This window comes from Puccinia triticina, chromosome 4A, assembly GCF_026914185.1.
Source record: "Puccinia triticina chromosome 4A, complete sequence".
Taxonomy (NCBI): domain Eukaryota; kingdom Fungi; phylum Basidiomycota; class Pucciniomycetes; order Pucciniales; family Pucciniaceae; genus Puccinia; species Puccinia triticina.
This window is the reverse complement of record NC_070561.1, coordinates 1592154-1616226: the sequence shown is the minus strand read 5'-3', so window position 1 is coordinate 1616226 and position 24073 is coordinate 1592154. Positions and strand designations below refer to the sequence as shown.

Genomic DNA, 24073 nt, shown 5'->3' with positions numbered 1-24073 from the left:
TGCTCACTAGTCTTGCACACAGGTATTCCTGGAAACCATGGGTTCTAGAATGCCTAAATCGATCATGGGGACAGCCAGATCACGACACCCCCATGCAATTGTGGGTGGAACCACCTGGAACGCTTCCCAGTGTGATTCAAAGGTGTTTGGGCTGGCCCGTGGTGTATCCTTCAGCAAACCAACCAATTTGAACCCGCAATGTTTCCGCTTTGCGCTCTTTCACCAGTATCCCAAGATGGCTGCCAAAAACTGTAATGTTCCACCTGCGATAGTCGTTCAATCACTCGATGCCCAATCTGCCGAGGCAGGGTTAATAGTTATAGAGTCTGCAGTCGATGAGTCGGGCCAGGGCCCAAAAACTCGTGCTCATGCTCATTATAAGAGGCTCCATCCCTCCGACGCAAACCCCGAGGAGTCTTTTTCGAGATTACTTGAGGATTCTTCTTGTACGTACAGCCAGACATCAGCTTACCGGCTTGGCCCAAACAGCTAATTAGGCCTGATTTCTCAACTGGTAGTGGCCAGAGTCAGCCAACACCTTGACGATCTCCACGAGGCTTTCCAGGAACTGAAGGTTGGCCGCGATACCTGTCGGCCGTTCTGGCATGCGCTCATTCGCCGCGAAACAACAGTCAAACTATTTGTGACGTTCTTAGACCTTGACAAACAGCCCGATCTGAAAGAGCGATTCATCCACCTTGCTTTCTTTCACCAGTATCTAAAGTTGGCTGCTGCAAACCTTAATGTTCCACTTGCGATAGTCGTTCAATCACTCAATGCCCAATCTGCCGAGGCAGGGTTGATAGTTATAGAGTCTGCAGTCGATGAGTCGGGCCAGGACCCAAAAACTCGTGCTTATGCTCTTTATAAGAGGCTCCATCCCTCCGACGCAAACCCCGAGGACTCTTTTTTGAGATTACTTGAAGATTCTTCTTGTACGCACAGCCAGACATCAGGTTACCGGCTTGGCCCAAACAGCTAATTAGGCCTGATTTCTCAACTGGTAGTGGCCAGAGTCACCCAACACCTTGACGATCTCCACGAGGCTTTCCAGGAAGTGAAGGTTGGCCGCGACACCTGTCGGTTGCTCTGGCATATGCTCATTTGCCGCGAAATATCCATCAAACAATTTGTGATGATGTTAGGCCTAGACAAACAGCCCGATCTGAAAGAGCGATCCATCCGCCTTGCTTTTTTTCACCAGTATCCAAAGTTGGTTGCCGAAAACCGTAATGTTCCACCTGCGATAGTTGTTCAATCACTCGATGCCCAATCCGCCGAGGCAGGGTTAGTTTTGATGCAGCCTCGAGTCAATCAGTCGCCACAAGGTCTCGAAATCATCGAAGAAGGCTACAAGTCTGAATACTTGAGGTACGATTCTATCGTCGAGCCGCTTCTTCGTCGTCTCAGCAAGTACGCAAAGGACTGGACTCCCACCAACTATTATGCGCCGTACACCAGCATAATTGGCGCTAGTATGACTGGGAAATCCCGCCTCCACACGAAGCTGTCTGAGCGTATCTGTGTCATATACATCTGCCTTCGACCACTTGGTGTTTCCGGATTTCCTCCACGCTCAGCTCTTGCAGACCTGATTCTGCCAAACCAAACCACCGACTTGTGCGAATATTATTGTCGAGCTTTGGCCGCCATCTTCCAAGTGGTTGCCGATTTTTTTAATTCACAATCCACCGACCGATCTGAGGTAGAGCGGCTGGAGGCATGGAATGAATACGCATCCTTCGAGTCTGCTACAACACCATTCACGTCTGAGGTGTTCAAAAAAATGGGAACACTTCCAGCGGCAAGTCTCTCCGATTCTCAGAACAAACTCGTGGTGGCGGTCAAGAATATGCAGAAAAGCACAGAGTTTATTGCGAACCCAGACTTGAAGGTTTTGCTCGCACTGGACGAAGCCCGAGCAACACTCCTACTGGAAGAGAAGCCCAGCCAGGTTTCTTTTTTCCGCAGGCTTCGTACGGCGTTAAACAACATACCGCCATCCCATAACTTCTTTGCAACAGTTACGGATACCAGCCCGGCCATCGCACACTTCAGTCCTAATGCGCAAGACGATCCTAGCAACAGGCCCTCCACTCAATCTTACAATCTGTACCCGCCGATCTATGACATCGGCACATTTGATTCAATGGTCCCGTCCCAACCACCCAGTACTTGGGAAGAATTGGAATCACCAGCCCGACTTTTTAGCTACGGCGTTCCTTTTTTTGGCCAATGGGTTCGAAGCTCACATAAACATAAGATCCCTGAGTCGAGGTTTACAAGCGATCTTACCACAATAGCTCTAAAAAAGCTTCTTTGCTGCTCAATCATTCCTGACTCAACGCAGCTAAGCAATGCACAAAAGTTCGCATTACTGGGCTCTACCCTCCAACCAAAATTGATCGAAACAGCCGCTCTGAATTCCCAGTTAATCTCGAGCCATGCCGCTACGTGCCTGTACATAAGTCCGGACCGCGACAGAATCATCAGTCAATACCCTTCTCAATTCATTTATTCCACGGCAGCAAGCGGGTTCCTTGCCTCCAATGACGCAAACTTAATTGCCTGCATCGAAGCTCTAACTCATACCTTTCGTCAAGGACTCATCTCCACTGCAGAAGCTGGCGAGCTTGTCAGCAGGTTAGTCTTGCTGCGGGCTATACAGGAGACTAGGAAGATTTATAACCGGGGGCCTGTCATACCACACGGATGTTCGGTTCGATTGGTTGACTTCTTGAAGGTTTTGACTGGCAAGGAGGAAAACGAATTACCACTAGGCTCGATCGGCGATGACCACAAAGCACGGCTGTTGAAAGACGGTCGAATCTTCTGGAATCATTTCGTCAAGATCACATATACACCAGGGTCGTTGAATTTGTTGAGATTTATGTACCGAGGCATGGCGGTGCAATGTAAACGCAACCAGACGGGCTTTGATCAAATCATCCCCATTTATCTCAAATCGGATGCGGAATCTCACCTGGACGAAGAGAACATCACTTTTTGCGGCATACAAGCCAAGAACCGGGCCCAACATATAAAGCTTGAGGAAGAAGCTCGCAATTGGACACCGGAAAACGCATCGATCAAGCTCAAGGCTCCCCACCCTTATCTCGTAATTGTCTTCAGTTTCAGAACAAAAGAGAAGGAACAGCAACTTCCCCCAGATCCACGCCGCGCGTCTCTGTTCTTTCATGGCTTTGGTAAAATCAGCTGTCTCACTCCAGACATAGTTACAGCTTTAAAAAATCTAGTAGATGTCAATCCAGACATATCAACATTTGATTCTGATCCTCTCAAGGTAAAATACGTGAAAGTCAGTTCTCCCGAGGCTTACCCAGCAATCTCTTCGAGTCTAGCAAAAACCGCGCGGAGCCGTAAGGTGAAAGCGGGGCGTAGGCCTAACAATCGAGTGAGAGAATCTTGAAATTACCCGTAGTGTTTCCTCCTTTTGAATTACAGATTATTCCATCTTTCTTCCGCTACAATCCCAGCTGAGTGCTGGCATATCGTCTTCAATCCTATGTATTCAGTATCTCTTGATTTTTCTTTTTATGTTTCCTATCCTTTTTTGAAATGTGCGGAGTCTTTCCGGACCTCTCCAGGCCCCGTTTGGGGCAATTGAGGCGCCCCGGTGACCGTAAGTGGGGCGTCCGCGCGCCCCTGCAAGAGACGACCCCTGGTCGGAAATCGACGCCATGCCTCGGGGCCGCCGACCTGGCCACCCCAAGGGCGACCCGCGACCACATGGGGGCGCCTGACCGGCTCGCCACTGGCATTCCAAGCCGGCCGGCGTTGTTAGGTCACTAATGTTGGGTCGCACCCGCTTCTAGCGGGTCCCATGGGCGCTCACCGGGTGGCCCAGAGGAGACCTTGCTGACGGGTCCAGGTCAGCCTCCCCGCGGGGTCATGGAGGGCAGGTAGGTCGCCCATTGGTCTTCATCGGGTCGGTTGTTTGGGGGGTTCCTGGAGCCCCCATCCCGGTGTCCCAAGCGCGGAAAAGGAAGCGCCGGTGGAACAATCAGTGCCTCGCATCCCGGGCAAGGCTGAAGGCATCTCCCGGCGTGAGGCTGAATGCATGCGCAGATATTGATTGTTCTTCCAAGCAAAAATGATTGTTTATTCGATCTTGTAAGTCGCGAGATCGATCAAATCAATCAAGAAACCGTTTCTTGCCGAGCCGGCAACAGCTGCTTGGGGACCGGGTGGCTAGCGATGCCCCAATAGGCACATGCCACACGGCTCTCAGGCCGCTGCAGGTTGCTCTGGGTGTGGCATACAGGTGGGCTTGCACTGTGGGGCTTGGGGGCCTGGCCTGCATGCAAGCGGGTGCAGTACAGTGGGCCGAGGGACGGTACGGTTCATGGCTGGTGTTAAGGCTGTTAGCCCTGCATGGGGGTCTTGACCGGGAGGCACGTTTTCAACAGTCACGTGAATCAGGTGAATATGATTGCTTGGTCACAAGTGTCAGATAATATATAGATTCCAGCCCAACCAGCCAGCTGGATCTTGCCCAAAAAGTTCATCCAACTGGTAAGTATGGAGGCCCTGAACCACCATTCCGGAAAAATCAAAAAGTATGGTGAGATCATGCCAAAAAGGACAGCTCACGCAAAACTAGCCATGGTGGCGCCAAATCCTCCTTGATCAACAGCATCAAACATTTATTGGTCAAGACCTCCGTAAATTTGGTGCCTTTGCTCCTGAACACTTTCCCTATGCTAAATTGGGTACAAAGACATCAGGTGTTGGTGACCAAATTTCTTTCATAACCCATCTGGAGAATAATAAACATATTGATCTCATATTCAACTACAATGCATACATAAAGAATTCTATAAAGGAGGAAACACACAGCAAGAGTGAAGATGGCTCCAAACTAGATCCAATAGAATCAATTATAAGCCCTAAATCCAACCAACCCAACAAAGCTATTAGCTGTTGCACTGATACTGATTGATTGAGCAACAGTGTCAAATTTTTACCAATGGAAACCCAGTACAGATGTGCTAGTCAGAAATTAGATACAGAAGTTGTCAGGCTTGGGGGTGCCAAGAGGATTCTATTCTAGCTACACCAGGGAGGGTGATATGTAGTGCGTTTTAAGTCAAAAAATAATATAATCATTTTTTGTAGATTAGTTTAGCGGAGGGGCCACAAGCGCGTGGGGTATTTAAGTGCCCTCCATGGTTCTTACAGGGTCTGCAGAGCAGAGGTTTTTAAGTGCCTGTGGTACGCTGGGGACCTGTATAAGGGGGTGTTTTGAACTTAAAAACTTCCAAGGAAGGTTGTGGAATATGGTTCCAATAGAAATAAAGAAAATACGGACTTAATTTCAAGAGGGGTCCATGGCCAAGGCAAGGAATCAAATGAAAGGAATCAGGGTGAAAGGCAGGCTGGCAAACTTGGAATGACAAGGGGAAGGCTGGTGATGCTATGATAGGTTTGACAATTCTGGGGAGGCCTTTACTTGCTCAAAGGCCTCCCTATTTATATTTGCACTGAAACAGGGAGTGTTGCAGCTCATAGGCTGTTATCTTGGCCTCTTGGCCGGGGGGAAGAGCTGTCTGATAGGATCACTTTTGAGTTCTACTACTCATGTTGCTTCTTTCTACGTCCTTGGTGACATTAGGTGATCTTCCTTGACCGGAGGAGGCCTTGTAGTTAAAGTGTACATAGCTAAAAGTCTCTGGTAAATTCTACTCAGTCCTGCTGCTGGAGTTCTCTCAGTTAAAGTGGGATGAGAGTCTCTGGGGGCCTTTTCTCAGGCCTAGTACATGGTTTCAAGGGGCCAGCTCTTCATCTATCTCTTGGCCCCTTAGCCAGGTCATGATTTTGAGGGGCCTAAGATAGAGGGAGCCCTTTCTATTCTTCTTTATTATGGGGGGCGCTCCCGCGCCACGGCTCATATGTAATATTACATTTTTTTCAAAACAATCTGTATTATTATTTTATCTTTTTCTTCAGCGGCACTTTTGTCCCGCATCTTATTTAATTTACATATAAATTAAATCTTATTTAGCTGGACTCTATATTATTGTAGTAGACCGGCTGGAATTCCCTACCACCAAGATAAGCCACCCTTAACTTGGCTATTTATGCTTAGAAACCCTGTAATTGCATAGGTGAGTTGCTCCATCAGGGATATTATTCTCTGGTAACAATTCATCCTTGTCTGCTGATTGGTTTCTATATCTTACAAGGTACAACCTGGTGTGTTTTCCTGAAACCCTCTCTTTTTTATCTTTGAGGATTTTATGTACTTTAAGCTGTTCCTTTGTAGAAGGCTCTTCTATTGTTACGGGTAATGGTTTGGGGGCTGCTTCATTCTCTCTCTGAACCCATCTTTTTATCAGACTTACTGGAAACACAGGGTATTTTCCACTGAATTTTTCTGTCAGGATTACTTCTACCACATTTTTTCCGTGTAGATTTTCATTACAAAGGGACCTACAAAGGCAGGTTTAAGTTTCCTACAAACTCCCAGATTATTAGAATTTACCATAGAAAGTAGTACATTTTTTCCTACACGGAATTCTGGTTCTTTATGACTTTTGTACCAGTGCATCTTGCTGTACTCAGCTGCCTCTTGGACACACTTGGCAGCATGTTTATTTTCAGCTTCTAGAATTTGCTTAAAGTCCAACGCAGTAGGGTGGGCTAGTGGCAATTTGTGTTGAGTTGCCTAGACCTGTCACAGGAGCGACTTGGCGGCTCGGCGGGGTGAGGATTATTTTCCCCCCAAAGTTTTGGATTCTGCTATGTATGTGAGGTGTATTGCTGGGATGGGTGGTTTTTTACAGCTTACCCCGCTCCTTTTCCAGCGCCAGCTCCGGTGTCCTTCAGCTTTTAGCCAAAGAAAAATACATTATTTTCTTTGGCTAATAGCCGAAGGAAGAAAGTGGCCAAAATCCCCCTCAAGAAGCAGGGTGCTACCCCAATAGCCATGCCTAGTGCTATTGTGCTGCGGCCCAGGCGCCCTAGACTAACAGCTGTTGTAGGCTATCATGGTAAAACTATGAATCAAGCATCCATGAGCCTTGGCAAGGATTCTTCAAAACACCAAACCCCTTAAGTTCGAGACATAGCACAAGCCCAGCGCTCTCAGTCTGGCTGCTGTGTTTTTTGTTTTTTTTGTTTTTTGCAGTGATGATGCGCCTCCTGCTAGTGCTCCTCGCCCTGCTCCGCCCGGCCAGCGCCCTCTGGCCCCTCCCCCAGCACCTCGAGCAGCAGCACACCGCCGTCCGCCTGGCCGCCAACCTCTCCATCCACCTCCCAGGAGACCACCCAGCCCCACCCGACATCCACCAGGCCATCGCCGCCACCCTCGCCCTCATCCGCAATGACCGCCACCAGCCGATGGCCGTCGACAGGGGGGACGCACTCTACCACGCACTCGCCCAGCCCACCCACGCCCACCAGCTCAGCCTGCTGACCATCCACCTCGCCCCACCACCCGCACTGCCCACCGCCTGTCCCCAGCAACAGCCAGCCGCCGCCGCAGACCTGCTCTGTGCCCACCCATTCACCAACGCGAGCTACCCGCCACCCGCCCATGCCGCCCCCAGCATCCTCGCCGAGATGCAGCAGCCGCTCCAGACGCGCTCCGAGGCCTACGAGCTCACCATCCACAGGCCCGGCCAGCACGCCCAGGAGGAGTACGCCGCCGTGCTCTCCGCCTCCTCCGCCCTCGGCGTCCTCCGCGGCCTGCAGACCTTCGCCCAACTCGTCTACACCCTCACCCCGCCCCACCCCCACGACCCGAGCGCCCCGCGCAAGCAGCAGCCTCTCGGAGGGGGGGCCCCTGGACAGCCAGCAGGAGGAGCGCCGATCCGCTTCCTCTACGGCCCGCTGCTCATCAAGGACCGGCCTGCGTTCCCCTACAGGGGCCTGCTCCTGGACACCAGTCGGAACTTCTACTCCCTGGCAAGCATCAGGAAGACGATCGAGACGATGAGCTGGGCCAAGCTCAACCTCCTCCACTGGCACATCGTCGACGCCCAGTCCTGGCCCCTCCACCTCCCCGCCCATCCCCAGCTGAGCCGGCACGGCGCGTACGCCGCCCACCAGACCTACTCGCTCGAGGACCTCAAGGAACTCGCCCGGTTCGCCAACGCCAGAGGCGTCGAGATCTTGCTCGAGGTCGACACCCCCGGACATACCGCTGTCGTCGGCGAAGCGTATCCCGACCTGGTCGCCTGCAAGGACAAGACGCCCTGGTCGAACTACGCCGCCGAGCCCCGTCCGTGTCCCCCCCCCCCCCCCCCTCCCCTCCTCCTCTTCCTCTCACCGATCTTGCTCATCATCATCTTCCTTGCGCTCATCATGTATAGCCGCCGGCCAGCTCCGGATCGCCGACGAGCGCGCGCTCGCCTTGGTCAACGAGATCTTCGCGACGCTGACCACCCAAGTGCCGGGCACGCTGTTCTCGAGCGGGGGGGACGAAGTGGTGAGCGCGGGACTCCCGACCCCCCTCCCTCCAAAAGCTTCCCCACATGTCTATGTACTGACCGGGTCGGTGGCTGGGATGGACAGAACAAGCGCTGCTACGAGGAAGACGGGCCGACGCAGACCAGGCTCCGCCAACAGAACCAGACGCTGTCGCAAGCATTAGCGAGCTTTGTCCAAGCGACCCATGCGACGATCAGGCGGGCGGGAAAGGTGCCAGTCGTCTGGGAGGAACTGGTCCTCGACGAAGCCATCCCGTTACCGGTCGACCACACCCTCGTCGCCGTCTGGCGGAACTCGTCGATGGTCGAGAAAGTCGTCCAGAAGGGATACTCGATCATCCATGGCGCCAGCGATTACTCCTACCTCGATTGGTACGAACCCTTCTCTCTCTCTCTCTCTCTCTCTTTGCTCTGGCCCTGCTGGCTCTCTGGTTTATTTTCTTGGGGTTTTTTTTCTCTTGGTGGAGTGAACAGTGGTCTCGGCGGATGGCTCGGGAACTCAGTCAACGGCACCTCGTGGTGCGACCCATACAAAGTAAGCCCCTCCCCTCCAACCGATGCCCTTGCTACCACACTGACTGTTTCTGATCCTATACAATCTTCAGACCTGGCAAAAGGTACCCAAGAGCATGAGTTCCTGCACTCCCGAACGCCCGTCTGATCCCCGTCTTTTTCTTCGTGGTTGTGGCAGATATACTCCTTTGATCCGTACAAGAACGTCGCGCCGGCCCAGCACCACCAAGTCCTAGGCGGTAAGTCCGGCCCGGCTTCTGCCCATGGCGGCCCACAGCTGACTGATGCCCCGTGAGTGGACGCGCTGTGTAGGTCAAGCGCTGCTATGGTCGGAACAGACCGACGAACAGAACATGGACGCGATCATCTGGTCCGTCTCCCCCCTATGGGTAAGAGTGTCAAGTGCTGAAGCGGCGGGTGGGTTTTTTTTTTTTTTGTAGGCCGCGGGCGTTGGCGACCGCAGAGGTCTATTGGACAGGCAACACCGGCCGGGCCCGGTCCGTGACCGAGGCGCTTCCGCGGATGCACGACATGAGGTCAGTCGTCGGCCATCTCCCCCGGTGCTTTGTCGCCGCCTCTCTCTCGCTCACATCTCCCTCCTTTGGGGTTGGATCCCACCAGGTACCGCATCGTCCAGCGCGGCGTACGCGCCGCCCCTCTCCAGCCCCATTGGTGCGCCGTCAGACCCGGGCTATGCGACCTCCCCGCTGGCACGCAAGAAAATTAACCCCCCCTCTTCAAATAACATCATTTGCCCTACCCCACACGAAAGCGTCGGCTCTAAATAGATTTGATGTGCTCTACGTTATAGTCCGGATTCGTTTTCAGCCTGCAATACTTGACTTGTCCACCAAACAGAACCAACAAAAAAATGTACGACTTCTATTTATTTGTTTTCTTTTACTGGTCATTGTATATGTGTTCTTCATTGTTGCGAAAACCCTGCTTATCTGCTCGCGTGGCCTCTCGGCGGGCCTGAGTGGCCTGATCACTCGGATCCTGCTGCGGTGTGTGCATGTGGCTGCAACGCGATTATGGGAGGATGGTGGAATGCGGCTCTGGGCCTTGGCGCCCAAAAGAGGGCAGAGAACCTTTCTCTGCCCTGGAGAAAGAGGAGAGACCCTCGAACTTAACACAAGTCCCTCCCTGTACTCGCGGGGCGCGAGCACCCTCCCGCTTGCGGGAGGGACTTGTACCAAAAATCATACATTTTCATCGAAAAACCCCGTCAGCCTCAGGCCAAATATGGGACATTAGTCCTAAGCCTCTCCTTCGGAGACGCTTCGCGCCTGCTCGGAGAGGCTTAGTTAAGCTCGAGAGACCCTCTCGTGAGCTGGACCTTCCAACACGCGGGAAGTTGCCCTTTCTGCTCATGTTAAAAAAGCTCCGGCTTGGGCACCAAGCAAGCCCCTGTCGGCAGCCGCCCCTCCTCCGACTTCCCGAACTGCCCGTCGGCCCGCCCTTGCCAATCGCCGTTCTTCCTGCGTAAAAAGATTGCCACTGGTCGCTTCTCCAGGCTTTTGAGTATCCTCGTATGGAGTCATCCTGGAGGTACCCACCCTCAGAAGTCATGAAGGAGCGACTACAGCCAGGACTGCGACACATAAGCATTGTGGAGTATGCTTCCAGCCACACGCAAGGATAGAACTCTCGCAAAAGAGCAAGGAGAAGAAATGCTGATCAGGTACGGAGAAGGGCAGTGGTGAAGGGGGGAAATTAATCAAGCTTGGGCTGCATCTTGGTAGGAATCCGGGCGACGTAAGGGCAGAGACCAAAGATCCCGCCGTGTTTGATCTCGACGCCGTCTGCGCCTTCTTTCAAGCTCAATGACATCAATTGCAATGCGACCGTGCCCTGGCATAACAAAGATCCCACAAGGGAAAACGGGGGGGATGGTTAGCGCTTGCTTCTGATTGCTAGCCTGATCCGGATGCTTTGGGAAGGGTCGGCTGACCAGATATGCACCGGCGCCCATGGCGAGATGCCACCAGGCATGTCCTTCCACGACGAATGAGTAGGGGACACCCAGATACTGTTTCAGGAGCGAGAGTTGGTCACAGAATCTACCACAAAATACGCAGTCGAAAGCGCGCGGGTCAGGAGAACCGGTGCCAGAACTGAACTGAACTAGACGGAGGGACACCTACAAGTTGTCGATATTCCAGATCAAGAACCCAGTGAGAGAGATGAAAAATGCGGCGGTCTGGAAGCGTATGATATCAGCCTTGTTCTTCTTCTCTCTGTACGTTGCTTCCGGAGCTGTTCGGATGGTATAAACCGAGCGGAAAGTGGAAATTCTGTTGTTGTTGTTTTTTGTGTTTGGCGGAGCAGGAAGAAGAGCGATGAGCAAGGGAGCAGAGGGCACGATTGTGAGGATTGAACGGGGGACCTACAGTTGGAGGGTGCCGAATGCGACTTGATGGAAGACCGGGTTGGGGTAGCGCAGGTAAACAGCGGCGACGGCGAAGGAGTAGAGGCAGAGGAGGAAGGGCACGCAGCGAACGAGCCACGTCCGGGGCTGGCTTGCCCGCCCGGTATCAAAGACCACGTAGGCAGAGAGTGCGGAGCTGAAGATCATCGGCAGCTCGTCGCCTAGCTGCCATTCGTATCGCAATGTGGCATGGAACCTGCAGGGGTCGGGCACATCAGCGCTTGCTCGTTCCTCTTCTCGTCGGTCGGGTCTATGTCCACTGACAGGAAGCTTCCGAGGCCTATCGATGCGATTCCGACTTGGCAAAGCGCTAGGGGAAGCGGAAGGTTCTCGTCCCTGCATTTCCTCAATCCGCTGCAAGTCAAGCAATCAGAACCGCGCCGCGTGCTCATCTGGACGCGAGAATGTACGGACTACAGGGCCAAGGAAACTGATCCGAGGGCCGGAGCCGCAAGACCAGATCAGTTTTCTGTGTTCGTGGATACGTGGTGCTCGGTGGGCTTGGAGGCAGACTTACCGAAGACCACATTCGAGAGCGTGTTGGTGAATTCAGCAATGTATCTGGTGACGGCATAGTTGGCTTCACTGGCTCCGGGGAAAGAAGAGTGAGTACATGCGCCCCAGAGCGAGGGGTCGAGAAGCAGGCGGGGGCTGACCACCAATCGATCGAAGATGTGCTGCAGGATTCGAGAGGTCAGTTGGCAATGTTTCTTCGGGCACACCGTGTCCAGCTGGGGTGCTGTGCTTACGAGGGGCCCCAGTAGCCGTCAGCTGGGGGTTGCGTGGACCACCAGCGAGTAACAGTAGTAACCTCGGGAGGGGAGAGACCCATTGCGGAGTATAGAAAGCTCAGGTGATCTGTACAATGACAGTCTTTGAGTAAGCTAACCACGCGCGTAACCGTCTCCAATCTCGATGAGGGAAGAGAAGGGAGCCGGGGCGCGTGGCTATCTATACCGGTACACAATAGATAGGGTTATGTGTACCGGTATCACAAGGTTAGGTCTAGTGCAGCTATATACATGATAAGTATATGAAACGCATAATCTTGTCTAACACTCTAACACGGAGTGACCGGGCTGGCAAACTCGGGCGAGACTGGCGTGGGGCGCATCGGCCGCCGAATATGTTTCATGTGGCGGTGGCCTCTCGGGGCCGGTCTTTCCGATCTCCGGCACCACAGGGCGCCCGTTCTTTTCCGCCACACTCCCCCTCCCCCACCTGGTGACTCTCCGGGCATAGTCGTTGTCCGGCAGGGATCTCTGGGCCAACGAGGTCGCGGCTGAACCGGCCCAACCAAGGCGATGCTGCCACTGGACACAAGAACATTGGCAGTCAAGCAAGAGTTCCAGGCGGGATCACCACTCGCTTCAGGAACTGCTCCAGTGCGGCTAACTGTGCTCTCATCCAGGCCCGGTTTCTGGGCGTACAAAACACCATGCAACGATTATTATGGGAGTCAGAACATCGGAGGGCATGTGTTCATCTATGCCTATTTCGAAATATTTAACACGTTACAAACCCAACGCCGCATTCCGGTTCTACCAGCTCAGAAAAAACTCATCGAGCAAGGCCTGACACGCCTCAATTTCGACAGCCGAGAATCCTTCATGAACTCGTTGAATAACTGGCGGCCCGGGAGGCCTGCCCCTGGCCAATAAACTAGGTCTTGAGCTGCCCCAGCTGTTGCCCTTAACCTGGCTCAACACGAGCAGTCCATGCACTTCATGAATAGGACCAGCTTCAAGGCCGCGAAGAAATCTATTTAAGCTCGACCTTGTTTCCCTTCCCTCCACCCAAAAAACACGCTTAGAAAGTTCATCACTTTACTTTTTTCTTCATCGACTGTTACCCCACTACCCTACCCGCCCACTCAATACATTCTCTGAAAAAACAATCTTTTGTTTAAACACCTCCGCACGCCACCACTGCCCACCCCAGCAAGAATATGGGACTCATGGCGCTCTCGATGAAGAGTCTGATTTGCGTCCTCCTCCTCCTCGTGACTCTCACTAGGTCTACCGCGGCGATAAACGAAGAACGGAACCCAGCGCCGTCTCAGCCCTCGGCCTCAGCACGAGCCCGAGCCAATCGCATCCTGGCCGAGAAGCTCAGCAGCGATCTCAAGCTTGCCAAGTGTCCAGAACCCTTGACTTCCTGTCCCCTCTTCTCGCCGGTTAATCCTTCCTCACGATCTCATCATTCGAGGCCTGCCGGTCACAAGAAGAAGAAAATCGCCTGGGAATGCTTGGATCTTGCGCAAGAACTGACTGCTTGCGGCAGGTGTGATAACGATGTACGTGCGATTTCTCATTGGACGGCGGCCACGGTCTTGGCTGTTTTCATCCTGAAGTTAACCTTGCTTTTTCTTCCTTTATCTGAATTTCTTTCGTTAAATCATACAGTGCATGAAGCTGCCAAACGTGGAGAACGTTGGATGTGAGAGTGGCAGATGCAAAATCTGTACGCAATCAAGCCGCTCTCTTGAATACAACCCCCAGAAAAAACCTGACCTATTCATATCTTTTGATGTAGTCACGTGCAAGCCTGGACATTCAGCATACGACAAACTCGACCCTATCACTGGATCTACTATCACCAGCTGTGTTTGAGACTCCATTGACCGAGACTCTCTTCTACTTGCCGACCCGGGGTTTCCCGACGGAGCCTATATATCGTCATTTCTTTCGCTTTCTATCACTACATTAGTCTACATGCGCGTCCTAAGGAGGCCACAAGTCAAGCATTAAGTGTCTAGTTCTGTATATATGGACATAAATATGTATTTCCTTCGGTTTTCTATGTGTTCTCGGGTGTTGAAAATTATTTCTCGCACATTTATTTAGTTTCCTTTCTTTCGAACTTCTTGGGTTCAAATATTCTTTCTTCGAGTCGGGCTTATTTACTTTTCTTGCAAGCTACATAGATAATTCACAGTTTTATTATACTAGATATACATACATTATCTAAGCTTGATTGTCTTCTTTTCATTCATCGTGTAGCAATTCTGAACAAATAATTTAAAGTGATTTCTTGTCGAGTCATTGGGAGCATGGGGTTATTCTGCTTGCCTTTCCACTCAGTCCTCGTAGCTTCCATTTTCCTAGCCGACTGAAAATCGTAGTTAATTCGGGTTCCACCAATTCAGCCATTTTCTTTTTGATAGTCTCCATTGTCTCATTGACAGCTGTTTTATCCAAATCTTCGCGGGCTTTTATTAGGCGTGTTGAGCGCCAGCCGAACCATGTTCTTTCTCGATTGGCACTCATTTGCAAAAGAGTACGGCCTCGCTCTTGGCGAACTGATTTTCGATCTGAGCTTTTGCACTAGTCCTGATTGCATCCATAACCTTGGCGCGGTAGTGTTTTATGACCCTTGCCTCCGCGCGCACTGACTGAAACCGTGCACCAATATATTTCTACATTGAAGCGTGCAATGAACCCCGGCCACTATGTCAGCGAGGGGTAGCGATCCGACACACTTCAAGGTAAAAATATCGATATACGTTTTGACGTTTAACTAATCGAATGGCATTCTTCTCGCTGTCCTTCAATTTCAGCGATTTTGGCGATTTTGATGGCTACGGTGGCATGTCCCTTCCGCACAACATCCAGCAGATTGCTCGCGAGATGGAGATAATGCGACTCGAAAGCCTGACAGTGGATAGGTGATAAGTTTGAAGGGGAAAATTCAAGGAGCATTGCAACTTTCGTCAGCTTCGTCCAAATTTTCCAGAAACAAATAGCCCACCTCGATTGTGCCAGCAAGACGCTCGGAATAGCCTGCCAATGTCCGAATCGTCTCAGAGTTCTCCGCTCGGTTAGCCTGAAGGACAGTTTCATTCCTGGAAAGATTTTTTTTTTTTTTTGCGGTCAAACACACTCGTTAGCCTAAATTGGGTTGTCTTAAATGAACACCATTAATACATACCTAAACGTTTCCATCTCACTGAGTGTATAATGGATGGCCAGCAGGTTTGGAGCGTCGCCCAAGGGTGACGCACGGTCTTTAGCCAAAATCTTGTCCATTCTGTCGATTTTGTACTCCATATCTCTCAGCTGTTCGACCATCTTTGCTGTAGCGACAAAATTGCGATGAATCTTTGAGACCGACGCGATCTCTGCCAAGTTCCCCAGTCAGCGGACGTAGAAATTATCCACTATAAAAGGTCTATTGCAGAATAGGGAATGCGGTGAGACTCAACTACCGAAACCTACCACATGCACTCTGGGGTCCTCGCAGGCTTTTTCGACGGCGATGATATCCTCTTTGATGGCTTCGATTTGGTTTTTGGACTCTCGGAGTTTTGACATAGCTTCTTTGGTGGCATCAAGTTGTTCATTAGCACCTTGCTTGAGTTTGGCATCAATATCCGCTTGTTCTCGCTGCAGACGCTTGCGGATCTGGGCCAACTTAACCAGGTCATCTGGTGATTTAAATAACTGCAATGGAAACAGAAACATAAGTCATCCAACCAAAGTTTCAAGAAAACCCCAAGCGTTCAAGCTGATAGGTGCAGGCGTACCTCTCCGACCGCTCGAGCAGCCGTGATGTCCTTTTCCATTCTCAAGGAATCTGTCCACGACCGACAAGGCAAGGCCATGGCAGTGTGGGGGCACAGCTGGGCGAGCTCATAGCACCACATATTTCATCTGAACATATCACACATGAAAGCTAGTGACAGTCCAAACGAGCAGTCCCCGCGTGTAGGCCGTGAACTGTTGGAAGTTATCCAGCCTACTATCAAGCTTGGTTTGCACTAGTGTCTAACTTAACGCAAGTCACCCCTGGTGTTTGCTGTGGCCGGTGACAAGCTGCCCCTCCTGCAGGGAGAGACTTTTGCACAAGGTAAAATTTTGGCTGAGAAAGAAATCACAAATGTCTGGAGGGAAAATATTAAGCCTCCCCCTCAGACCCTGTGCAGTGTGGATCTTCCCCGGTGCCATGTGATACTTCTTGACCTCAGCTTTCATTTGGTGCTGGTCACATTTTTTCAATCCAAGCTTCTCTCCTTGTATTAATTCTTTAAAGGTAATAAAAAAGTGAAGAAATGTAGATGTATAACCTTCATGCCTTGTGGATCTTGGATTCAAAAAAACCACAGATATCTGCAGATCCTAAACCTGTAGCCACTCAATTGGTGAATTTTTATGTAGATAGGATAATCAATCTTGGATCTTTACAGCAATTAGGGGTTTCAAACATGATTCAGGTCACAGTTCAGGAAAACAAAGTTCCTGCAACAAGAATTATCCATTTAGGTTGGCATATTTTTTGGGTAAAATTGGGCTCCAGCCTGCAGGTTATTTTGCAGGTGTGCTGATTTTCTGGATTGTGGTTTCCTGAAACAGAACCTGCAGCATCTTTTAAAATAGAGGTGGCCAGTGGGTACCCATTTGGCAGTACCCAGCACTGCCCTCAGCCTCAGGTACCCGTCCACATGTGCTGTTTACGGGTCCGGATATGTGAGTTGGGCTGAAAAAACACTGCACTGCAAAAAAAACTGTGTCAACTGTGAGCAGTTGACATGCGGTAACTCTGAGGAAGCTTGTGGTGTTACACCAGCCTTACTCAAGGTTTGATTCAACCCAAGCTTTAATGCACAGTCACTGTGCACCTTGCACAGTGACTGTGCCAACAAAGACACTTGTGCATTCAGGTGGAGTTACAATGGCAGCTTGGCTTGAGTATCCTGCATGTCAACTGCAAGCAGTTGACCAAGTTTTTTTTGCAGTGCTGGGTACCTGTGTCCCAGACAGGTACCTGTCATTGTCAGCCCCTTGATGGCTGGTCTGTGCCGGCTGTCAGGGCTTATTGGGTAGTGTATGTACATACTCTCTACCCCCATAATGACTGGAATTGACTGGTCATCAAGAGCATGTGTACCCTGTCCCTGGGACCAAAAGTTTCAAATCATAAAATCATAAGGTCATAACACTTTTGAGTGACAATTGTTCATTTTCTTTCCTGTGAATCTTTTTCCCCATTACCTCTTTTTGTGGATCATAGAGTTATGATTTAATGATTTGAAATCATGTTTCTGCCTTGGATATCTCACAACTGCCATATTGCTTCTCAGGCCTTGCAGTGGCCAGGTTCTTGCTTGGCCCTTCTGTTGGAGCAAAGGGCAGCAGCCTTGTAGCCTGAGGAGTGGGACAGGCTGTCCTGATTCCAACTATGAGCTCAGATTTGCACTAGCCCTTCTTTAACACCATCTACTGGAGAATGGTGCTTCCAGGGGCAGTTTTGGGTCTGGGCCTTATCTGACAATTGTCAGGAGAAAACCCAATGAAAAAATATTGATGTGTGTTATGCCAAAACAGAGTCCATACAAAATGGGACCAAGATTTTTTGTAAAGACAATGGAGGACTTCCTGTGCAATCTGGGACCCACACAGATGTTGATTTAGACCCAAAGAGTCTAGATTTTTGCAGGGAAATCTGGCTTTTTGGGCTCTACATAGATCACTTCTGGGAGCCCCACAGATCTCAACAGGAAGTCATCCAATGGAGGACTTCCCATCGAGTCTGGGAGCCTCCCAGATCTCAATTTACACACCCATACTCTTAATTTTTGGTAGAAGGGAAAATGTTTTCCTAACCCCACAGCCCATGACTTTCATGTGCACTGATTGTTGATTTAGTAGATGTCTTAATTTAGGAGCTATAGGGGCATCTAGAGTTCTCTAAATGCTAACAGGAAGTCCTCCAATGGAGTACTTCCCATTGCCTAAATGGCTTGATTTAGAGGGGTCTGCTAAACCTTGCTTAGTGGTGAAAACTTGATCTCAATCAACTTTCACCAGCCAGTAAAGTTTAGCCTTTCCCTGTAGATTATACATTTTAGCCAAAGGGAAGTCTGTGCCAAGATTTATGTACCATATTAGATTTATTGCTCTATTTTGAGTTTTTGGGTGGTACATATATTTTCAGCTTAAAATTCTATGATTCTATGGTGATGCAATTCAACTTTGAACACCCCCATAGCTTGATGTAGGCACATAAGTTTTCCAAACTTTTTCTGGCCTCCACAGGAATCGCTAACAACCAGTTAAGAGGGTGTATAGAATATGTAACATAGCTTTTCAAGTTGACAAGACCTTGCCTTTGTTAGGTGGCAATCCACGATGTGTCACTTTTTTCTCTGTGATCTGCTGCCCTGTGCCAAAGGCTTGATCCTGGAAAGTTGGTATCCTGGGGACGGTGCTGATTGTAGACAGTTTTTGGGGCTGATTAAACCCTTCATCAAATTGAAATGTTCAATTGATTCTGGTCCGAGAGTTGTCAGATTAACAGACACCTCCCCCAACAGACACCTCCCCCAACAGACACCTCCCCCGGACTGCCTCGCGTCATTTCGAATGAAGATTCGTTGGTTTGGGAGCTTTTGGGAGGGGTTTCATCTGGTTTCATTTCGCTTCATTTCAGTCTGGGGACATCATCGATCTGACCTCCCCGGCCTGGCCGTCTCCTTCCGAGTGAGCCGTGTTCCCAGCTTCGAGCTCAGAGCGTTTTTCTCAGTTGGAACTTGGCAGCATGTGTAATTGCAAATGATATCCGCAGAGTTTATATAAAACCTTCAGCTCAACAACATCCGTGCAGATACTCCCCAGTTGAAGATCACCCTGACCCTGCTACAGTCACTTTCTCCGGGCCTCAACCTTTCGCCTCGGGCCTTCTTGCAAAGTGCAAGTCGTAATCGGGTCTTGGGAGAGTTTTCGCTCGCTCGTTCTCTCGTGCGTCTTCCTTGATCGGTCTGCAGAGTTCGTCACCTGTTTCGCTTGTGTTTTCTTCAGCTCTCCTCTTTTTTTGCGTTAAGTTACATCTACACATACAGCTTTCTGTGCTGTAAGATAGCCTGTACGCTCTGTCAACACGCTGTGGCTGCGTGAGCGTCCGAGCCTCGCTTGAGCAGTTGGTATCTTCTCTGCTCTTCGCTGCCCTCAAACTCGTCCCCTCCCCTTTCCGTTCCTCCTCCGACTTCCCCATCCCCACCAACCCACCACCAACTCGGCCTGCTCAGCTCAACTTCACCGCCGCTCCTCCTCCCTTTCTCCTTTCTCCTTCGATTTCGTCTCGATTGGTTTGTTTTGTTTCTCTGGTCTCCACCCAGTCTCACAACTCGTGAGCCTCCAACCATCTCCTTCCGACCGATCTCCTTCCCTTGACCGTTGCTTCTGTCTGTGTCGTGTACCCTCGCTTTGACCCCAGGTGATCGCCTTGACTGACTTGCATTCCTTTTTTTTCCCCCGTGGCCCCCCTCCATCCACCCTTGACTGGTTAACCCCCCTCTCAACCCCCCTCGTCATCCTCGCCTGCTCCTCTCCCTCCCCTTGTCCTTGCGCTTCCTCCGACCCGATCACCCCACCTCCCCTCCACCACTCCGTCCTCTGCAGTTGGTTGGTCATCAACGCTTCCCGCCTTGGTTATTTTCTTCATTATTTTATGTCTCCATTGTTGTACTCCAACCGTCAACTCGTTCTCCTACCCGTTTCGCGAACCGTTTAATCAAAAATCCCAAACAGAGGATCTTTCCTTTCCTTCCTCATCCTAGCCCCCTCTCCTCCCCACCCCTGCTCGCCCCCCTCCCCTTCGTGCTTTCCTATCCACCCACTTCTTTTGTTCGTTTGTTCGTTTGTTTGTTTGTAATTTGAGCCTTCTCCACAGCTTTCAATCATTCATTCATGATCATGACCGAAGTCTATCCAGCCCACTACCACTATCCCGGCACCGACCACTCCGCCGGCAACTTTGGCCCCGCCTCCAACACTACCAACCAGCCCATGTCGAGCGGTCAGAACGACGAGATGGATATGCTCAAGACCAACCCGGACAAGAAGACCCGATTTGCCACCGGCCCCGCGACCTCTCCGGCACATCAACAATCCTTCAATCACGCGGCCATCTACAACGGCAACAACGGCTTCCCAGGAGCTCAACAGCAACAGCAACATCAGCAAAACCAAAACAATATGGTGGCGATGGCTGCCATGCTGGGCCAGATGCAGCAACAACAACAACAGCAAGCAGGTCAATCGGCTGGATATAACCAACTCATGAACCAAGCGGGCATCAGTGGCGTTGGGATCAATACTGCTCTGGCAGCTGGAGTCAACGGTTACGGTCAACATGTTGAGTTGTTTTTTCATTTCTCTCTGCGGCCTCGCTTGACCGAACGCTTCCTATAGTCTTGGACCACTTGAATGCGCGGATTCTGATTAATTTGTTTTCTTGCGACGATCGATCGATCATTCCACAGGCTGCTTTTACCTCTCCATTACTAGGTGCCTTTCCATCGCCCAACTCGGCTGGATATGCTAACTTTCCTTCTCCCGGACTCAGTCAAGGAAGTTATGCTGCTATGTCCTCCGCCCAGACTGGCGCATTTAGCCCTGGTAAGTATCGGTCTTGTCACTACGTGTAACCTGTTTGGCTAACATGCGAACGATTTATAAGGTCTCGCCAACGGTATGGCTCAAGTTAGTGGTGGCGGTACCGCTCAAACTGGCCGGACGGTCTACGTCGGCAATCTCCCAGCGGATGCTGCCGTTGATGAACTCCTCAGCCAAGTTCGCTTTGGTCCCATCGACACGGTCAAGGTGCTTCCCGAGAAAAACTGCGCCTTCATCTCTTTCTTAGATCCGACTACGGCTGCCGCATTCCATTCGGATGCCCTGATGCGCAAAATCCAGCTCCATGGGCAAGAATTGAAGATCGGATGGGGCAAGCCTAGCGCCGTTCCGATCAACGTCATCATGGCCGTTCAGCAAAACGGGGCCACTCGGAATGTCTATCTCGGCAACCTGGAGGAAACCGTTACTGAGCAGAGCTTGAGGGATGACCTCAGCCGATACGGACCTATCGACCAAGTCAAAATCGTCCGTGACAAAAACATCGGGTTCGTTCATTTCTTGTCGATTGCGACTGCGATCAAGGTCGTCCAAACTCTCGCTACTGAGCCTGCTTGGGCTGGTCGAAGAGTTCACTATGGTAAGATCCCCCGTCTGCTACAGTCGTTGATTTCCAAATGCGTGGCTTAAACATTTCACCTTTCCAGGCAAAGATCGATGCGCCTACGTGCCCAAGAACCAACATCAACAGCAGCAACACAACATGGCGGCAGCTGCCATGGCTGCCACTGCTGCTGGCTACGTTGGCTTTAGCAACACCCTGGCTGGGATCAGCATGGATCCGACCCAAGTCCAACCTGGCAATCGTACCGTTTATCTAGGTAACATTCACCCGGAGACCACTTTGGAAGAGATCTGTAACACTATCCGTGGCGGCATCTTACAGCAAATTCGTTATATTCAGGACAAGCACATAGCCTTTGTGACATTTGTTGATTCAAAGTACGCCCGCCATAGCTCGCCGATTGGTGGTCACTAGTTGCCCGAGGCTAACCGTGTGCTATGTTTGCTCCAGTGCGGCTGTCGCCTTCTATCACACCGCCACGTTCCAAGGCATTGCCTTGCACAATCGTCGCTTGAAGGTTGGGTGGGGCAAGCACTCGGGACCCCCCTCGCCCGGTATTGCTATGGTCGTTCAAGCCGGAGGCTCCCGTAACGTTTACATTGGACAAATTGAAGACATGGAGACTTTCGATGAGGTCAGCCTTGTTACCCTCAGATGATCAAGGCAGTCTCAATCTGACTAAGCTCTCACTTGCAGGCGCGAATCCGACAAGATTTCTCCCAATATGGTGAAATCGAGCTGGTCAATTTGCTCAAGGAGAAGAACTGCGCTTTCGTCAAGTGAGTCGTTTTTTGAGTCAGTACTGCACTCTCCAAGCTCAGCGAACTAATGATTTTTTTTGCCACAGTTTCACCAACATCGCCAACTCGATCAAGGCCATCGAAGGCATTAAACAAAATGAAGAATACTCCAAATTCAAGTAGGCCCCACTCAGCAGTTTCGAGATCCCTCCTCGCATGCTAATCACACCAATCTTGTATTGCAGAATTGCATATGGGAAGGACCGTTGCGCCAATGCCCCTCGTAATGCACCATGGGCCCAACTCTTTTCGCCGACTCTTTCGACTGGCCCCAACTCCGGCCCCCGCAGTGCGCCTGCCCAGATGACCGGCTTTAGTCAGTCGATGATGGGTAACCCCTCTTCTGGGTTTCACAGCGCCGGATTCAACCCGAACCCGGGAGTAGAGGACTTCTCGAACATTGTGGTGACTGCCGAGGGTGGAAGTGCCCACGCTAGTCCCGAAATGCCACCACCCGAGGCCTGATCCACTTCGCTTCTTCTCGCTCGTCATCCCATGCACGCCCAACATGCAACTCTGTCACAAAATGAACTGTACCAACCAATCCAGAACGTGATCAAGCTCTTCTTGAATCACCAAACACAAAAGGAATTCGATTTCGCAAGCAATATGGGGTTTCATTCGCCACTTATTTTTATATATATAGAAAAAGACCAGTAACTTTCTTTTACCAAATTCACTATTCAATTTTTTGGTAGTTCATTGAAAGTGGCGTTTGTGGTGAGAAGACCTACGAGTGATGTGCATTCGGGTTATTTTCTTTTGCTGTTGATGATTTGGTTTATTCTCTTTTTCCCTTCCTCCTCGATCTACAAAGAGTGTCTGGTTTCTTTTGTGTGTTTTCCCGCTGCTTCCTTCCCATATGCGACTGCTGTTCCTTCATCTTTTTCTTATGTCTGATTCTTTTTTTTTCCAAGACATCCACATATATACATAGTGAAAACATGAAGGGTCCTTTTCCCACATTAACCACCCATTTCTTTCCCTTATGTCCTTCAATTGGCCTCAGCATACTGCCACTGCATCCTCTGATGTGTGCCTTTACTTGGGACAGGCACTGGAAAGACTCAAGTCAGTGGCCAAAGAAACCAACCAGAGAATTTTTGGCTTTTGTTGCCAAGTTATGGTGACAGTCCTTTTCTTCTAATCAACATCACCCTGTGTTGCTATGCATACACATTTTTTGAAACACTATCAATAAACTGTATGGATATATACAGCAGAAACATAATTTATGGTATGTAAATAATATTTGTTTAGTGCTTTAGTCTTTTATCACACTTGAACACCACAGTATATGTAGATATCTCTTTTGGGAGGTATAATTTTGCTTTCCTACTTTTGTTTATTTAGATCTCAATGCAACTAAATATATCTATTGATACATGCTAGTGTGAACTTGCTTAAGTTGCTCCTTGGTTTTAAGTTTTGAGTGCTGGCATTGCCCACAGGTCCAACTTATGGAGCAATCAGATCCTTTTGGTGGCTTCAGAGTTTTTGTGACACCCTTTTCAATTGGTAATCACTGGGCCTCAAACCATCTAAATGTGAAAGATAGATTGGCCAATAAGAAATGCTAACCAAGCTGATGAATTCAGGCGGGGTATGCATGCTCAAGGTTGCAGTTCAACTGCTGAGAAGTCTCCAAGAAAGAGCCAGTCTAGAAGGTATGGGTCTATGGGATGAGGCCAAATCTGGCAAGAAGCAACTGAGATACAGCTCAAAAGGGGGCCTGCATTGGGAGAGCTAACAAGGTTGATCAGGAACAGAAGAGAAGAGAATGGAAAGAGGAAAGAGGTAGGCCATCCTTGGGGCATGGACAGGAGTTCTAATTACAAAACTGAAGATGCAGGATGTTTTGGGAAGCCAAGAAGTTCCTCTACAACTCATGATATGAGGGA

The 24073-nt window shown here is 50.4% G+C and overlaps 5 protein-coding genes across 5 annotated transcripts; 3 read left to right on the top strand and 2 right to left on the bottom strand.

The window, feature by feature from the left end:
- Window positions 1-37: 37 nt before the first annotated feature.
- On the top strand, window positions 38-9693 carry PtA15_4A177 (uncharacterized protein; the record flags this gene model as incomplete). Its single annotated transcript, XM_053168034.1, has 13 exons — window positions 38-446; window positions 519-935; window positions 1008-1328; window positions 1590-2643; window positions 7032-8245; window positions 8337-8452; window positions 8539-8825; window positions 8928-8988; window positions 9059-9070; window positions 9145-9205; window positions 9279-9336; window positions 9407-9502; window positions 9588-9693. 13 exons carry the CDS (start codon window positions 38-40, stop codon window positions 9691-9693), a joined length of 4212 nt encoding a protein of 1403 aa, XP_053019284.1.
- A 989-nt stretch (window positions 9694-10682) lies between these two features.
- Window positions 10683-12229, bottom strand: PtA15_4A176 (uncharacterized protein; the record flags this gene model as incomplete). Its single annotated transcript, XM_053168033.1, has 9 exons — window positions 10683-10820; window positions 10921-11029; window positions 11114-11263; window positions 11360-11593; window positions 11662-11751; window positions 11812-11827; window positions 11915-11982; window positions 12054-12074; window positions 12147-12229. The coding sequence occupies 9 exons, from the start codon at window positions 12227-12229 to the stop codon at window positions 10683-10685; spliced, it is 909 nt and encodes a 302-aa protein (XP_053019283.1).
- A 1116-nt stretch (window positions 12230-13345) lies between these two features.
- Window positions 13346-14009, top strand: PtA15_4A175 (uncharacterized protein; the record flags this gene model as incomplete). Its single annotated transcript, XM_053168032.1, has 3 exons — window positions 13346-13693; window positions 13803-13860; window positions 13933-14009. 3 exons carry the CDS (start codon window positions 13346-13348, stop codon window positions 14007-14009), a joined length of 483 nt encoding a protein of 160 aa, XP_053019282.1.
- A 903-nt stretch (window positions 14010-14912) lies between these two features.
- Window positions 14913-16000, bottom strand: PtA15_4A174 (uncharacterized protein; the record flags this gene model as incomplete). The annotated part of the gene is made up of 5 exons (XM_053168031.1): window positions 14913-15050; window positions 15148-15241; window positions 15328-15517; window positions 15602-15839; window positions 15923-16000. The coding sequence occupies 5 exons, from the start codon at window positions 15998-16000 to the stop codon at window positions 14913-14915; spliced, it is 738 nt and encodes a 245-aa protein (XP_053019281.1).
- A 4081-nt stretch (window positions 16001-20081) lies between these two features.
- Window positions 20082-22637, top strand: PtA15_4A173 (uncharacterized protein; the record flags this gene model as incomplete). The annotated part of the gene is made up of 8 exons (XM_053168030.1): window positions 20082-20528; window positions 20657-20792; window positions 20854-21387; window positions 21455-21749; window positions 21823-22006; window positions 22069-22151; window positions 22220-22291; window positions 22358-22637. 8 exons carry the CDS (start codon window positions 20082-20084, stop codon window positions 22635-22637), a joined length of 2031 nt encoding a protein of 676 aa, XP_053019280.1.
- Window positions 22638-24073: the final 1436 nt, after the last annotated feature.